The 17423-nt window shown below is 49.9% G+C and overlaps 1 protein-coding gene and 1 long non-coding RNA gene across 2 annotated transcripts; one reads left to right on the forward strand and one right to left on the reverse strand.

The window, feature by feature from the left end:
• The first annotated feature begins 491 nt into the window (after positions 1-491).
• On the forward strand, positions 492-16479 carry ENDOU (endonuclease, poly(U) specific). The gene is made up of 9 exons (XM_066365784.1): positions 492-623; positions 7432-7503; positions 7990-8124; positions 8580-8751; positions 9131-9330; positions 12623-12736; positions 13617-13723; positions 14442-14584; positions 15259-16479. Exons 1-9 carry the CDS (start codon positions 569-571, stop codon positions 15389-15391), a joined length of 1131 nt encoding a protein of 376 aa, XP_066221881.1. The 5' UTR covers positions 492-568; the 3' UTR covers positions 15392-16479.
• Positions 11554-14570, reverse strand: LOC136393146 (uncharacterized). The gene is made up of 3 exons (XR_010749046.1): positions 14454-14570; positions 13598-13665; positions 11554-11726 (listed from the first exon to the last, which is right to left on the reverse strand). It is a non-coding gene; the product is annotated as an uncharacterized lncRNA (long non-coding RNA).
• Positions 16480-17423: the final 944 nt, after the last annotated feature.

Raw genomic sequence — 17423 nt, forward strand, 5'->3', positions numbered from 1 at the left:
TCCTTCCACTAACCCCAACGCTTGCCTGAGCGCTCACTGTTCATCAAACTTATAATAACCTTCTTTCTATGTTCCTCAAGTTAAGTACCAGTAAATGAAAGATAAAGCCAGCCTATAGCCTCTTCCCTGTAGAAAAATCAGGCCTGTGGCCTGCAGGTATGTGGATGTTGGAAGACGACGTCACCCAAAGATAAGCCCATGGGTGCCCCTAGTTTGGAGAACCCCTTAACTCGGCCCATCTTGCTGTGCCTGCTTGTGTGACCTATTTTCTAGCTACAAATGGCTAGCATTACCTGTTCCAAACATCTGGCATTACCTGCCTGCTTAGTCACCTTCCCCCTGGCTTCAAACAGCTGGAGAACCCCACCCCCTGTCCACCTCTGATCCATCTGGGCTCCCTCCCTCCCTTTTTCCTTTTTGGAAGGCTCTGGAGGTACCAGATCTACAAGTTTGGATGTCTTTAAAAGGATCGGCCTGGGAAATTAGGTTCATTTGAGAGCTGCGACATTCATCTCGACTCCAGTGAAAGTCCCACGGCCAACCCCATTTTGGCCTCCAACTGGGCACCATGAAGGCCTGTGTCCCCCTGATAGTGGCCCTGCTCTGTGGCCTGACCTGCGCTGGTAAGTTGCTATCTGGTGAGGGTGAAACGGGTCCTGCATAAAGAAGTAGAAGTTTGGGAAACTTGGTAGAGGGTGAGTAGTGGGACGGCGGAGGGCCAGTGTTGTCCTAAATTCATGGAGCACCTTAGACTGGTCCTTGTCTGAGGTGCAGGCCATGCCTCCGGAGCAGACTGGGCTATCCGGAGGGAGTTGCAGGGCTGATGCACTCCTGTCATGAAGCTACTGTTCTTAACAGCCTGCAAGATCAGCCCCAAATATCCCTTAGTCCAACCTGACTTTTGATCTCACTAAAGCTTTGTTTTTGGAGTCACTGAGTGGCATAAAGCTGGGGCTGTGGCCTGCTGGGTCTGAGTGGCCTGGCTGCCCTTGGCTGCTCCCTCCACTGCCTGCGGAGGGGTGAGGTTTTCTGCGGTGGGACCTTCCTCTGGGTAGAGCCTTAGGAGATGGGCAGCTCAGGGGAAATGGAAGGAAGAACCCCTGACCAGGAGGTGAGCCATGTGCAGTCTGGGGCTGTACAAGTGGTCAGAGGAATCGTTCCTGCCCCAGTGTTGGAGAAACTGACAGATAGAGAAGAGTGCCGGCCCTCAGGTACTAGTGGTGCAGGGGATGGGTTGGGACCAACGGAGGACCAGGAACACTTTGCTCTTTAGTAGTTAAGCAAAACGCTGATGCTAGTGTGTTACTCGTGGTTAATGAGTGAGTAAAAACAAGTGCCAAGGGAAGGGGCTGAGCTGGGGTGTGTGGGGCGAACCCTTGTCTGCCAGAAGGAACAAGAGTCAGGGCGTGATGTCCATCCCACCCAACCTGGTGGTTCCTCTACCAGACTGTTGTTAAGAGCTAAAGAGGCTAGTGTATAAACAGCACTCTACAGGGGGTGAGATCTTAATGAATTGAGGCTCTGTTATGACTATAAATATTCCTGGGAGAAACTTACTCTTGGAGTCATTTCCAAGTAGGCCGTGGATAAGGAAACCCCGATGGGATTCCTAAGGGAAAGCCTTTGGAGGGGAAGCTGTTCCAAGGCTCCCGGCCCTGGTTGGGATCATGTGACTCCGCCCCGGCACTCACTGCGGAGGAGGAGCCGGAGTCGGAGGAGGAGCCGGAGTCGGAGGAGGAGCCGGAGTCGGCTCTGGCTGGGCCCTAGGTGGCCCGGAGCCAGTGGCTGAGCGTGAGGGAGGACGAGAAAACTAGCTTAGTGTGAGGAGTGGCTGCTGGGCCGCTACGCCGCAGTCTCAGGAGAGCAACTGAAGAACAGCAACTGAAGACTTTTGGTTCCTGGGGGGTAGGGGACATCCCTTAGGACAGAGGCAACAGTGATTTCAGATGTGCAGGTGGAGCCCTGGCCCCTGGGCGTGGTGATCTAATTTGCCTGCGGGATGATGGGGAAGTGAGGTTGAGTGGGTGATGCCGCCTACTTTCCTAAGGTGGAGGGGAGAGGTTCTGCTCCTGTCTATCCTGTTTCAACATCTCAGAACTTTGATGCAAGACTGAATCATGTAGAGGAGTCATTGGCTGAAGCGGGAAGCTGGTCCTGGAAATGAATTTTCTTCGCTGCTTAGGTCTCCATGGAAACGGCCTCTAGGCCGCTGGAGAGGCACAGATGTAGGTTGCTCCAACCATCAGAGGGGCTCAGCACCGGCATAGAGGGACTCCCAGGCTCTCCGGGTGGGAAGTATGGGTAGGGAGTGAGCACTCGAACATATTGACATGTTGGAGTGTGAGGAGAAATTTAGTATTTTACTGCAGGGGCACAGGGGGCTGTGGCTAAGCTTTTCATGGGAAATGGAAAGAGAATCTGAGTCTAAGAGAAGAAAGGCCAAAATGAAGAAAGGCAGAGCCAGGGATGGGGCAGACGGGTGAGGGGCAGATGTGGCTGGAGCAATGATTCAAGTGCCTGGCTGGTGAGCCGGGCACACGCAGAACGTTTGTGTAAACAGTTGGCATCAGATGGTGCCCTGGTGTGAGTAGTCAAGGTTACTAGCCATCTGAGCGTCCCCAGAACAGCACAGTGAGGTGGCTATGAGGAAAATTCCCTCCCACCCCTCCCCTCCACCATCAAATCCCAGGTCACCTTGAAGCCCACCAAATTTACAGGCGAAGGGAAGGATCCCTGGCCCACAGAGCTGCCTATTCACTGGCTGCGTCTCAACTGGTGCCAGCTGCCGCGACGGAGTGAATTCCTCCCCAGGACTCTGCTGATCTGGCCCATTAAAAACATCTCCCTCTTTTGTCTGAATTGTCTCCCTCTGGATTCTGGGTGTACTGCCAGGCTGACCGGGCAGGCAGCTGGCCGAGTCCCCTCCTGGGCTGAACATTTCTCTGTAAGGTCTTTGCAATCAGGTTCTGAGGGAGCATCATTTAAGATTCAAGAGGAGTTCCCTGCTTGGGGCCTGAAGGGACGAGGAGCCTGGACCTGGTCATTTTTTAGGGACAACTCACTGGCTCAGAGGTCTCCTTCCTGGCCACACTGCAGGCCCTGTACACAACGTGAAGTTGCCTCAGGATCTGGGTTAACCTTGACCTGACACCTCTTTGATATGATGAAATGCAAAACTGTAGTGATGATGTCAGCTGCGAAACTGTCAGTGACATAAATGCGCTGACACCCCAGCCCGAGGGATGGCCCACCTGAAACCCAGGAGGACAGTCAGCTAGATGAGTGTGTCGTCAGGGCGGGGAGATGGCTCCAGCCAGTGTTCCTGTCACCTTGAGAACGGGCCTAAAGCATTGCCACTGTTTATTTATCTAACAAGCACTTAGACGGCACTGCTCTGTGTCATGTACTGCAGTAAGTGCTGTACAAACATTGAATCATTTAATTCTCATAAATATTCCATGAGATGGGCTCCATTATTATCACTATGTCACAGATAAGGAAACTGAGGCACAGAAGGTCAAATAACCTGCCCGACATCACGTAGCTAGAAAGCAGCAGAACTAGAATTCCAGCCCCGAGCACTTTGGCACCAGAGTCCAAGTTCCTGACCTCTGTGCTACGTCACCCTCATTAGCACAGTGTAAACCCTAACCCCAGAATCCAAAACAGTAACCAAGCCCATAGCCCTAGAATCCACCTCTTCCCCAGACCCAGGCTAAATCGAAACCCTTTATGGAATCACTAATCCCAAATCAACGGCAAAACTGGGCTAATTTCTCCTCTCCTGACCCTAACACATTCTGCAGTCCTGAATGTCGTCTTAAATTTACCCTCGTTCTTCACCCAAACATCAATACAAAATTGTTACTTTATCAATCAGTTTAACTCAAGCCCAAATCCTAACTGCAATTCTCAATCTAACCCTAACTAACCCCAACCCTGGCCCAAATTAGGTTTCAGTTTCCTTATTCACACAAATTCCGATGCTGACAGTAACGCTGACTCTGATCTTGACATTCTTTGTAACCCACAGCCTGACCCCAACGCCAGAGCTCACTGAATCCAAACCTCAGGAACCTCAAATGGAAAGAAAGACTCTATTATCACCCTTAAAGCCCAGAGTGGAAGGAAGGGCCCCCACAGCCAACTGTCACCCGGCTTGCACCCTCCACTGTCTGCTGTGGTGGGTGTGGTGGGGCTCATTTTTTTTTGGAGTAGTAGTGGGTTTGTACCATTTCTTTTAAAAATTCTTGTCTTATGCCCCTGTGACCAAAAGTTTGCTTCAGCAAGCTATTTGGCTGGAGCAAGGGATGTGGTCTGTGGTTACATAATAGATCTTATTCCAAAGGCCAATTCTCACCCACACCCACCTCACCCCCCACCCTGAGATAAACTAATCTGAATGCATTCCAAAGATTCAAGAAACAGAAAGATGTGAAAGAGGGTGAGGTCGGAATAGGATGCAGAGAAGACCGGATGAAGGGGAGGAAAGAACAGAAGCAGGAGACATAAAGGGACAGGATGAGAGGAAGGGATGGGTCAGAGGGGAGAGGGCAGGTGGATCTCTGGAGCAGCAGTGACTCACCTTCACCTACAGCTCAGGTGAAGAATGGCCTCTGGGCCACGGCCAGCCCACAGACCTCTTTCTTTGGACTGCCTGAACTTTTAAAAATTGGACAATTTCACCTACAAATGAAAGCCTCCTTTGAAGAACTAGAGGTTGTGGCAACACAGAGCCTATATCCCAACATGGCAGCAAACGGCTAGAGCTGAGGGTGGCTGCCTATTTCAGGCAGGGCATTGCTCCCAGGTTTGTCACAGTCCCCACCTCTTCCCATGGCCTTCCTGCTCTTCACCCATTGATGTTATGGGTCTCACCCAGGAGACATTTGAGTTTGTGGCCCTGGTCTATAATACGAGCCCTGCAGTGTTCAGTGGGTGGTGGGCGGTGGGCAGTGGGAAGAAGTTTGTGTTGTGCCTGAGAGGCTGTGGCTATTCTTCCCTCTCGCAGGCAGCAGTGACCATCCCTGCCAGGTGGGGCCCCAGCCCTTGTCTGTGAACCCTCCAGCATGGGGTACCATGATGAGGAGAACAGGATCCTCATAGAGCTGAGTTTGTGGCCCTTACTGCCCCTAGGAAAAATGGAGTCACGTGCTTCTCACTGTAATGAGAAAGTTTACCGTGATGCTGCCTGCGGGTGTGGCCACCAGAGTCCCTGGCACTGGGACTGCAGTGAAGACTACGAGCCCCTGTGTCCTGGTGTGGCTCCTGTGAGGGGAAGGGTCTGGAAAGCACAGCAGGCTGAGCCCCGTCCCTGCCACGCCTGCCGGAGGGGCCCTGGCTCGGGTGGCCAGCAGTCTAGGGCAGGGTCCAGGACTGGTGACAGGGCTCAGAGGGTCTGGGATGGGTACTTAGGGACTCAGCAGGGGCCAGGGATTTGGCCACTGCATGTTACAGGTAGTCTAAGATGTCTGCAATGTAAATCCCCAACTTAAAATAAAATAGATACCATTTATCTGGAATATCTGTCTGTACTATCAGGGTTAAAAATATTTTGAAAGTAATTCGAAAAAAATCAAAACGATAAAAATGTTATTTTGTTATATATTTTAATACCAATTGCTACTCAACACTTTACATCACAAAAAGTATAAAAAATGGCAGCAAACTTTTCCAACTTACATTCCACCAGGAAGAATGTCACTAGTCATACCACTCTTCCTATAGTGAGTAGACCGAGCGGCCGCGACATCTCCAACCTGTCACTCCCAGTCCAGCGATTACATGGGACACGACTGCCCTCCAAAGCCAGTTGTTCTGCTACTTCAACAGCACAGTTTAAATGAGTCATTAAAAGAAATCATTTTTGTTTGTATGCTGTAATCACCTTGTTTGTATGCTGCCAATGTTTCAGACTTCCAGATAAACGATCTTCTGCTTTATGACACAAAACCTTGCTAAGTTCACTGTCAAACCATGTGTCCTGACTCCCAATTTGGAGAACATGGTCCCTGAAGCCATGGTAGATCATGGCCAGCAGGGCCACTGCACGTGGTCGTGCAGGTTGTGCACTGTACAAAACCACCTGGGGAGAATGCAAATGGACCCAAACTGAATCTGTATCCTTCTTGCTAAGCATGGGCCTTGGGGCAGACCTGTGCCTGCTGGAAGAGAGGAGTGGCCTTTCCTAACTGGCCCAAATATGGTGTCTACGGACCAAGCCATGGGCGCGCCGAGCTGCTTTCAGCCAGAAGGGACACAAAACACTTCATACACTAGCTGAAGTTCTGCTGATCAGGCTCAGGGAGGAAGAGCAAAGCCCAGAGCTCACTGTCTGAATCAGAGCCTACCCCTTTCTGCTGCCTCTGGGCCCCATTCAGCAGACACAGGAAGACCTGTTCACCGTAGACCGTCAGGCTGGCATTTCTAGGGAGAGACAATACTCAGCCACTTAATCTCTAACTCTCAGATTTGCAACTTAAAATACCATAAATGATGGTTGAGACTCTAGATCAGCTCACAAAAGTCTATTATCATAAAATGTAACTGAGTTAAGAACCCTGTGACTTGTTAGCACTTAGAACACAGCCTAAAACAGGGTAAGTGATCAGAAAATTTTTGTTGACTGGGCAAGTAACCTGATCTGTGGTTCTAATCGTAATAACACAATATTATCCAGCGAACTCACTAATAGATTCTGAATCACTTTGTAATGGTGTTTCTTTGGGGGAAATTATTCGGCTGTGTGATGAGAGGGCTCAGAGTCTCAGGAACCCTCCTCCTCTTTCTCTCTAGCCCACCTGGCCAGTCTTGGCCCAGAGCAAAGGCTGGGAATGTGCTTTTCTGAACATACATTCCCCCTAAACACAGCCTTTGTGGCCATTGTCAAGTGATGCAAAGAAAGAAGGGAAGCTAGTTCCTCAGGAAACAGTTTTTTACTCCTGGAGGCCCTGGGAGGGGCTAATCTTTGACTGATGGGCAGTTGGCATAGGTGTGGCATGTTCCCAAGTAAGGGCCTTGTCATTTGAAGGATGTCAAGCCTATCCATGTATCAACTTTCATTAAAGAAAAGTCATAATCAAATCAGAGTTTCAATCCAGAAGGGACCATCTCCTGTCTCCCCCGCCCCTTTTTTGCAGGTGAGCACATGGAGTACCAGAAGGGCAAAGTGGTAAGGACCGTTGTCGCCTGGGGAGACTATTTTGATAACAGTTTTCAATAGATTTTTTGATAGCAGTTTTCAACAATCCCTTCTGTTTTCCTTTTCCGTTTTTCTCCTTCAGTTGGTATTTGCTCGCTGTACCCTAGCCCCTGTTTTGTATTTTCTTCCCCTGCACATGCTTGTCCCTGAGGCTGGGGGGACTGAGAACCAGAGATAAAGGGGAGGGAGCCCTTGGGGTTGATTGGTGACTTTGTTTCTCTACCCTTCAGCTAAAGAGGACCCCAAAGAGCCGGAGCTATTCCTGGAGCTGGAGGAAGAGATGGAGGAACATCTGGCTAGCAGTGAGTCTGCCTCCCCAAAGGGGACCTTCAGGATAAAGGAGAAGGGACATGAGAGGGTGACAGGGGAGGAGGCAGCCATACCAGTGGCCACAGGCCCCCAAATCCAGCACCTGGAGGTGGTAAGAGGGGCTCGCCAGACTCTTGGGGTTTGGGCAGGAAGAAGCCTGAGGCCCTCAGCAGCCTGGGGGCCAGGGGGCTTCAGCAAGAAAGAGAGTATGAGGCCTGCAGAGAGGCCGGAGAGGGAAGTGGAAGAGATTTTATTTTTAGAGTGGGAAGAGTATAAAAACAACAGGCCAGAAAGTGGAGTTGGGCATCAGAAAGGACTTCCTGACTGTGAAGGGTGTGCACCAACAAAGCTTGTTTGTTTTCCTTCCCTGGAGATCTTTAATGGAAGAGTCAGGAGAGCAAAGCTCAGTGTGGGGAACTAGCCGTGATGGAGCGACCCCTAGAGGTCAACCCGGCACACAGCTCCCTCTGTTCTCTCAGACCTGTACTCAGCACCCAACTCCTGCCGGGGCCGCTGTCACGAAGCCTTTGACAAGTACCACCCATGCCACTGCAATGCCCGCTGCCCAGAGTTTGGGAACTGCTGCAAGGATTTCGAGAGCCAGTGTGGCCACGGTCAGTCTCCTGCTCCCATTAGTCTGGCCCCAGGGACAGGAGGACTCTCCAGAGCAATAGTTCTCCCAGCGGGGCTCCCGGGCCAGCTGCATCAGCATCACCTGGGAATTTAATCAGAGACGCTTTACCCTGGACCTACTGAATCAGAAAGTCTGGGGCTGAGGCCTTCCCATCTGTTTCAACAAGCCCTCCAGCTGATTCTGATGCATGCCCAAGTTTGAGAACCTTCCTAGAGGACGGGGGCAGTGTGGACTTTCTCTGGACATTCTGTGGGCATGGCCATGGGCTGATTTTAAGGCTCCTTCAGGCCTGAGGCCCCTGTCCTCTGGCCACTAGGGGGCCTGATTGCAGCCCCTCTCCCTGGCTGCCAGCTTCTGGAAGGTGCCCAGAAGGGGATGCACGCAGACCATTGCCTCCCTCTGGCTCTGAGACACCCCTCCCCTAATTCCTCCCAGAGGGCTTCTCCTACAGCAGTGACGCCATCACCAAGGAGGAGCTGCAGGCCGTCTCTGAGAAGATCTACAAGGTGGACACCAACAAAGCCCAGAGGGAAGACATCATTCTCAACAGCCAAAATTGCATCTCACCCTCCGAGACCAGAGACCAAGTGGACCACTGCCCGGAGCCGTGAGTTTCCTTCATTCCTCTCCTGCAAAGTCTCTCCCCCAAGTTTGCTTCTTCCGATGCATCAACTCTTCTCTCCGCCAGGCAGGCAGGATCAAAGGGAGAGAGAAAAAAATAGGGCTCAGAGGCAAACAAAGACATCTTGAGGGACTGTGGGCATTCAGTTTGGGTTTCTGTGATTGGCCAGGCTGAGAACTAACCTTCCAAGAGCTGACGTGTCAGGAAAGAGCGACCTCATGCAGACCTTCAAGAGTATCTGAAGTCCCTACTCTATTCCTGAACCCAAGCCTCCCAGGCCTGCCCCGGCCCATTTGGCAGTTCCTGGGGGTGGGGATTCTGTTCCACCTTCAGGCCTCTTACTGGACCCACCCCACCTCCCCAGGCTCTTCACATACGTCAACGAGAAGCTGTTCTCCAAGCCAACCTATGCAGCCTTCATCAACCTCCTCAACAACTACCAGCGGGTGACGGGCCACGGGGAGCACTTCAACGCCCAGCAGCTGGCCGAGCAGGACACCTTCCTCCGAGAGGTGATGAAGACCGCGGTCATGAAGGAACTCTATGGCTTCCTCCATCACCAGAGTGAGTGAACCCTCCCCAGGCCCCCATGAGGCGGTGCTGAGGACTCAGTCTGTCTGAAGGAGAGCCAGGAACCCCCAGGGCCTCCACAGTGCGGGGGTTAAGAACATGGGTGGGGACTACTTGGAGGCCAGTGTACATTTGGGAGGGCGGCAGGCAGTGAGGACCAGAGAGTAGCCCAGAGAGATCATGGACCCAAGCAGGGGCTGGGGAATCCTCTGTCTGGCCGGGAAGTCACCCCACCTTTGATCTACTCTCAGCTGCCTGGTCTACGCCCCCACGCGCGGCTTCCATCTCAGGGTTCTCTGGAGACAGTGAGCCGCCCCACTCCGTGCAGGGCACTTGTCAACCCCTCAGCTGATCTCAGAGTCAGCTCTGCTTTCCAGGCTCGGGGAGTCCCTGGTTCTGCCCCTTCCTCCTGCTCTAAGTCCAGGAAGGAGGTCAGCCCGCCTCACTTTTTGTTGGGGAAACAGCAACAGAAAATCAACAAAGGTTCAGGGGGGACGGTTCTACCGGGAAGTGTTCTGGTTGGAGTGGTTTCAGATAGAGACAAGTGAATCAGACCAAAAAAGGTTGGGGCTGCGGAACTTCTTGGCATGGGTTGTGTTTGTTCGTGTCCTCCAGATTCCTTTCCTGAGCTCCAGGCAGCTGGGCTCTGCCTCAGGGCAGCTCCGTCCAGGTCTGCCCTTTCTGGCCGTAGGATGGCCTCTGTTCACGGCTACCACATTCCACCCAAGGGTTGTGAGTTAAGTAACGTGTTCTGTTTTTGGGTAAAGGCAGTGACACACAGCAATCCCAATCAAGAGGATGCAATCTTTCACCGCCCCCTGGTGTTCTCTTTGTAGTAAACACATGAGAGAAGCTTGGCAGCTGAGGCTAACTGAGCCCTTCAACTTTCAAATGAGAGAAATGGAGACCCGTACAGGCTAGGTGACTTGTCTGAGGGCACCGAGGGAGTTGTGAGCAGAGCCAGGCTGAAACCCAGGGTTCCGATACCCAGACCAGGCTGTTCCATTCCTCACCCCGTCCTCACCCCTCTCCCTGTCCAGATCCCACTTGTCCGTCAAGTTCAAGCTCGCAGCCAACTGCACTTCTGAAGCTGCACTTGCCGCAGCTCACAGCTGGCTTTCATCATCTCCTCAGAGGTTAGGGTTTGGGGGTGTGGCCCCAAATAGCCTCGGGCCAGAGAGGCTTGATTCGAGTTCTGGCTCTGCCACTTACTAGTAGTGCCACCTTGGGCAAATTAGCCTACCTGTCTGAGCATCACCTGTGAAACGGAGTCTGGGAGGACGTAGGCATCCAGGGGAGAGCCTGGCACCAAGGACGTGGTGGCCATTCAGATTGTGAAACCAGTCTGTTATTTTGTATATATTTAGTTTTAACTTCCAATTGTGTTTTAAGCCCTTGAAAGAAGGGAGTATGTCTGGTATCACTTTTGTATCGTCTACACACAATTCTGGGCAATAGACAGTTGATATTTGAAGGCTCCTTGATTTAGACCCTCAGCCCCGACCTTTTCCTTGGGTCCCAAATGCCTTCTTGACATGCCCACCTGCCTATCTAATGGCATATCTTCAGAACTTAGTGTAAAGAGGACTCCTGCCTTTTGCCTCTTCCTCAGTTTTCCCTTCTCATAAATGCCACCATAATCCATCCAGTTGCTCAGGTCAGAAGCCCAGGAGTTATATTTGACTGTTCTTTTTACCTCACTGTTCACCATTCCTATTTCTACCACCAGTGACGTCTATCACCTCCACCTTCAAAATCTACCCCAACCTGCCCGCTTCTCACCCTTTCTTCATGGTTGCCACCACAGGCTAAGCCACTGCCACTGTAACCTGGACAAAGCATTTGCCTCAAAACTGGTCTCTCTGCTGCTCCTATGCCCTGTTGACCTTTTCATACAGAAAGCCAGAGTGATTTTTTAAAAACAAAAACTCCCAGTACAAAATTCCCCTGCTTAAAACTTAGTGGCTCTCCCTCCAGCAAGAAGCTATAGAGTTGTAATGTAAAGAGATCAGTCTCTGAAGCTAGACTATGGGGGCTCAACTGCTGTCTCTGTCTCCGCTTAACTGTGCAATCTGGCATGAGTTATATAACCTCCATTTGCCTCAGTTTCCTCATCTCTAAATTGGGGATAATTAGTACCAACCTGATGTGAAGATTTAATGTGAGGATTGAAGGCACTTCAGCTAGTGGCAGGCACACAGAACATGCTCAGTGAATCTAAATTTATTTTTTATTATTGGTTTGACTGAGATCCAGCCTCTTGCCATGGCTGACAGGACGCTGCCTGCCGTCTCCCTCCTGCTCATACTGCTGCCGCCGCACCGACTTTTCTCCAGCTCTTCGAACTTCAAGCTCAAGTCATTGTGGAGTCTTTACACTTGCTGTTCCCTCTATGTGGAAGAATATTTGTTTAATTTAGAAAATTTAACTTAACAGGGTGACATTGATCAATAAGAGTACATAGATTTTGGGTAAACATCTCCATATCATTTGGACAGTTGATTATGCCCAAAGTCAAATCATCCTCTGTCACCTTATATTTGTCCCTCTTTATAATCTTCTCCCAACCTCCCCCTCTCCCTCACGTTCCCCTCCCCCTGGTAACCACTGCATTCTTATCTATGTCCATGAGTTTCAATGTTGTATCCCACCTTTGTGTGGAATCATACAGTTTTTTGTTTTTTCTGATTTACTTTTTCACTCAATATAATGTTCTTAAGCTCAAGTTCTCGTAAATGGCAGTATGTCATCATTTCTTATAGCTGAGTAGTATTCTGTTGTATATATGTACCACATCTTCTTTACCCAGTCCTCTATGTGGAAGAATCATTGCCCCAGATCTTTGCAAGGCCGGCTCCTTGTCCTTCTGGTCTCGGATTAGTGCTAGTTTTTCAGGGAAGCCTTTCTGATCTTCCTTTCGAGAAGAGCCCCAACCCCCATTCCCACCTTCAGTCATCATGGGATAGTCTTCTTTATTTTCTTAGCATCTATCTGAAACCATATTGTTTACTTATTATTTGTTTTTATTTGTCTCCTCTACTGGATTGTAAACTACAAAGACCAGGATCTAGTCTTTCTGAATCCCTGCTGAATCCTTCACCTTCAGGTCTGGGCCTGGCACAGAGCAGGTGCCCCATAGATCACTATTGAACGAACAATTGAATACATTTGTTGGTTGAACCCATGCATCTCTTGACATGATGGAGCAGGTGGCCCCTCCCTCCTTCCGAGGGTCTGGTCCTGTCATGCCTTCCCCTCTCCTAAATCACCTACGTTCCTCCCCCAGACCGCTACAGCTCAGAACAAGAGTTCATCAGTGACTTGAAGAACATGTGGTTTGGGCTCTATTCAAGAGGCAATGAAGAGGGAGACTCAAGTGGCTTTGAACACGTCTTCTCAGGTGGGACCACTCTGTTTGTTTGGGTTTTTTTATTTTTATTTTTTTTTTATTTATTCATTTTAGAGAGGAGAGGGAGAGACAGAGAGAGAGAGAGAGACAGAGGAGAAACAGAGAGAGAGAAGGGGGAGGAGCAGGAAGCATCAACTCCCATATGTGCCTTGACCAGGCAAGCCCAGGGTTTCAAACCAGCGACCTCAGCATTTCCAGGTGGGACCACTCTGTTTGGAAAGACAGAGATGGAGATACAGCTTCCCTCCGGAGCAGGGCAGCACTGGGCACTGATGACCCAGCAGCCACACCGGCTAGCAGGGAGGGGCAGTCTACCCCCAGACCAGGAGGGCAGGGTCTGCGCAGCCACTGTTGAGGAGCAGTTTCTCTGGAGTATCCAAGGGAGAAAGACCAGATGCTGGGGCTCCTAAGGGGCATACGTAGGAAGGGAAACATCTTTGGGGCCATGGCTGTCAACCTCTGAACAGTCCTCTGCGTCCAGGTCTCTGTCAGCTGTTTCCCAAGAGGGCCTTGGTCTTTCTCCCCACTGCACTAACCATAAGTTTCAGTCTGGCTAGTCTGGGTTAAACTCCTTATATTTTATAAGCTCCCAGAAAGTCTGGCCTGCTCTTGGAGAAAAGGCTGAGAGGAGTATCTCAGATTAGTCACAGAGTCAGCCAGGAGGTAGAGTCCTCCCAATGGCTTGAACTAAAAGGGGGGCTTTCCTGAGGTGAAAGTTAGGGATGAAAGGGACTCTGAGAAGTCTCGGCAAGGGGCTGAGCAGGTAGACAATTTAAGAATCAGAGACTCGAAAATGGAGACAGCCCTGGCATGGGAGGGGGAAAGGGGGAAAGGGAGGCCCAGATCACCCACCTTGGACTCGTTATTACAGGTGAAGTCAAAAAAGGCAAGGTCACTGGTTTCCATAACTGGATCCGCTTCTACATGCAAGAGAAGGAGGGCCTGGTTGACTATTACAGTTACATCTATGACGGGCCTGTGAGTACTGAGTGCAGACTCCCCGGGGCTGGAAAGCCCAGACTTCCTGCCCTCAATGGAATAGTCAGACTTCTCTCTCACCCTGACCCTCACCGGCAGCCAATGGGGATTGTGAATATGACTTCTCCATCTGCTGGACAGAGGGTTTAGCCAGCCAGGACACTGGGATTCCTTTCCAAACAGTGAATGCTCCACAACTGAAGGTGCAGGAGGCAGAGCGCACCATCTCTGGATGGGGATGGGGTCAGGGGAGGATTCTCAGAGGGGAGAATCAGACGTGCAGTTACTTCCTGCCTGAACTTTCTTAGCCTGTGGTGTCAATGGAAGTTTCAGTCTGGCTAGTCTGGGTTAAACTCCTTATATTTTATAAAAATAAACCCTTTGCTGCCTGGTGCCAGAAAATTATTTGGGTGCAATAAACAAGAGGGCTTCTTCTCCATGTGTGACCACAGGAAACAGTTCTGCCCTGCTCCCAGGTGCCAGGCACATGGATGCTGACACTGGGAGACACGTACTGGCAGCTCCAGACAGCATCTCAGTGGGTTTACCCTCCATAGCAGCAGAGACTGTTTACTCTGTTGACTTAAAGAATCCAGCCTCCCTGGAAAGCTCACAGACACCTAATAGCCCTCCACAAATCCTCGCTGACTGCCGCCATTTGCAACCCTCGACCAGCCTCCACTGCATGGCATTCATCATTCTCTCCTTCTGTCCGCAGTGGGAAACTTACCCCGACGTGTTAGCCATGCAGTTCAACTGGGACGGCTACTATAAGGAAGTGGGCTCGGCTTTCATCGGCAGCAGCCCTGAGTTTGAGTTTGCGCTCTACTCCCTGTGCTTCATTGCCAGGCCGGGAAAAACGTAAGTACTGGGCCAGCCGAGCCTGGGGAGTGGGCTGGGGCTGGGGCCACAGGCTGTCCTCAGCCAGGACCAGCAGGAGACTTGAATTGTACAACTCGGTGGCTCAGAGGGAATGGACCAACCAGAGTTCCAGGTTTCAGTTTTCTCACTTAGGAAATGAGGCTGTTAGACAGGTGGCTGCCAAACTTCCTCTTAGCAGCAGAACCAGTGCCCCTCTTTCCCCAAGTGAAATCTCATGCAGGACCTTAATGTGTAAAACAGTGGGAAATATTGCCCCTGTGCTCCAAGCTGTGCTCCCTGAGGCTGTTTGGGGGAACCTTAGAGCCCTAGAGAGTAGTTGAAATCACTGGGCACCATGTGCTCTCACATTTGAGGACTGTGGGTCCTGCTACTTCTGCAACCCTAAGCAAACATTTAGTTTCTGGGGGTTCGGCTCTAGAGTCTGGGATTTTAGAATGTTGCTCTGGGAAAGATGAAAAACAGTGCTCTTTAAGATAGAAAATAGGGCATAGATTCTGAAAAGGCTCCATGCATGTGGGGAGCTGTGACAGCTTTCTTAGAGGCCTTTTAAGACAGAGTGGAGTCTTTCTGCATGAATAGGGCTTGTTCCTTCCCATTGGGGGACAGAGGCAGAGTAAAGCAGGGCCCCATGATTTGATGATCTTTCTTCACAGGTGCCAGTTAAGCCTGGGTGGACATCCCTTGGCCATCCAGACCTACACCTGGGACAAGTCCACCTATGGAAATGGCAAGAAGTACATCGCTACAGCCTATGTGGTGTCTTCTACCCAACAGGCCTTGGAGTGAGAAAGGGGCATGAGGCAGTGAGAGCTCATACAGGACGGAGGTGCTATCTGCTCTGGGCTGGAGGGGGATGGAGGAGACTGGAAGGGATTCCCAAATCCAGACATATCCATATAGGAAAGAGAGAAAAGATACACATTAGAAACATGCAGGGAAACAGTCAAATCTTTGACTTTCAGCATTTTGGACACAGCATCCAGATATAGAAGGTGGGTCCCTCCAAAGCTCTTTGCCCTGATGGGAGCTGGAACTGTGAAAAAGTCCTTGACCTCTTCAGGCCTCATGTTTTCTTTTCATGTAAAGGGGTTTGCTTCCTTTCCTCTTTTGGAGGTTGGTGAGGGGGCAAACCTGATGGGTTATTACTGTGAAGGTGTTATCAACTGTTCTTAGGAAGAACAGCTGATAGACATTCAAAATTAATATAATGGCTGTTATTGTACACAGCTCTGAAAACTGCAGTTCAGCCCTATACCGGGGCCTCAAAAAAAATCAGGCCACAGATGTCAGGCATGGGTATCTGGTCTTTTCTAGGGTCTGGGAGAACTCCAGCACTAGACGAAGAGGGTAATGGGTTGACACAGCAAGTGAGCTGGTGGGCAGTGGACTTCTCCAGGCCTGAAGGTTTTTACAGCCAGCTCAGTAACTGCATCAAGAATGTTCCTGCTTGTAGATACTTAGTGCAATTACAGAGCTGTATTTTGATCCCAAATAATTTGTGAAAGAGTTCTCTCATAGCAGGATTTTGCATCAGAAAAACAAAGAAGCCTATAGCTCGGTGTCATTAACAATTATTTTACCTGGCTGGGAAGCTCAGTTGGTTAGAGCATTGTCCTGATTCACTAAGGTTGTGAAGTCAATCCCTGGTCAAGGCACATACAAGAATCAACTAATGAATGTATAAATAAGTGGAACAATAAGTTGATGTTTCTCTCTCTGTCTCTAAAGTCAATCAATCAATAAAATAAAACAATTATTTTAAGGCTTAACCAGCAGTCATAATTTGCATAAACTCTAGAAGGGAAGATCGAGGTGACTGTATTTCAATCTCAATTATGCATTTCTCCCCTAATCCCACTGGGAACATGATGCTATTCCACAGAGCCAGTCTTGAGCTATATAGTTAGTGGGTTCAAGTCTCCAATTAAAGTCATTTAAGAAAATGAAATGTGTCTCCTCTTTGTAATTGGCCTTCCTCAAGTGTCGGTCTCCTGTCTTTTCCGAGGAGCCAGGCTGGGAGTAATGCTTCCTTCTGGTTTTAATGTTTCTCCTGAATGGCTTGGAGGATATGGCATCTTGGTGAAGTCCCTGAGGACTCGCCAAATCTCTCTAGCCAAGAATGGGAGAGAATTCTTCCTGGTGGACTTGTAAGGTGAAGAGTGGGAGGAGTGTACGTCCAGCTTCTGGTTCTGCATATAGGACCTTGGAAGTCACCACTCCATCCTAAGAGCAAATAAAAAACTGAACGGACTGAAAATCCAACAGCTCTTTGTGGACCTGTAAAAGACAGGAGGGCATAGACAAACACATGCCCTCAAGATGGAAAGACAGGAGAATATAGGGCTTACTAGAGAAGAGATCCTGGAGCAGTAACCAGTGCTGGGGTTTCCAACACAGGCAGGAGAAAAAAAGCCATTTTGAAATATTCCAGAGCACTTTGTCCTTTAAGCCAGCTGTCAGGGGAAATTAATTAGCTAGAGTCTAATCTGAGGCAGTATTATAGAGGCAGGGGCAGGAAATAAGTTTAAGCTGCCCTTACAATGTCCCAAGCTGCCCTAGACAGGCCTTTTACATACATTTTCTCACTCAATAGGTATTTTGATCTTCACCATTTTAATTATACTTAAACAACTGAGATTTAGATTAAGCCTCATTTTACCAACTATATTCTCAGTAAAGAGCAGAATCAGGACTACAAAATTCAGCTCTTTTCCTCAGGTTATAGGGAGCCTGGATTTCTAGTAGAAGTCATTCATTCATTCTTCTTTCAAAGGATACTTATTAAGGCCTAAGACAGAGGTTACTGGTTGCCTCTCAA

This window comes from Saccopteryx leptura, chromosome 2, assembly GCF_036850995.1.
Source record: "Saccopteryx leptura isolate mSacLep1 chromosome 2, mSacLep1_pri_phased_curated, whole genome shotgun sequence".
Taxonomy (NCBI): domain Eukaryota; kingdom Metazoa; phylum Chordata; class Mammalia; order Chiroptera; family Emballonuridae; genus Saccopteryx; species Saccopteryx leptura.

Bases quoted from the DNA above. Each gene is read 5' to 3' on its own strand.
- ENDOU (XM_066365784.1), top strand. From the start codon at position 569: ATGAAGGCCTGTGTCCCCCTGATAGTGGCCCTGCTCTGTGGCCTGACC. The intron at 8,125-8,579 runs GTCAGTCTCCTG...AATTCCTCCCAG, and splicing joins CGAGAGCCAGTGTGGCCACG to AGGGCTTCTCCTACAGCAGT. The intron at 14,585-15,258 runs GTAAGTACTGGG...CTTTCTTCACAG, and splicing joins ATTGCCAGGCCGGGAAAAAC to GTGCCAGTTAAGCCTGGGTG.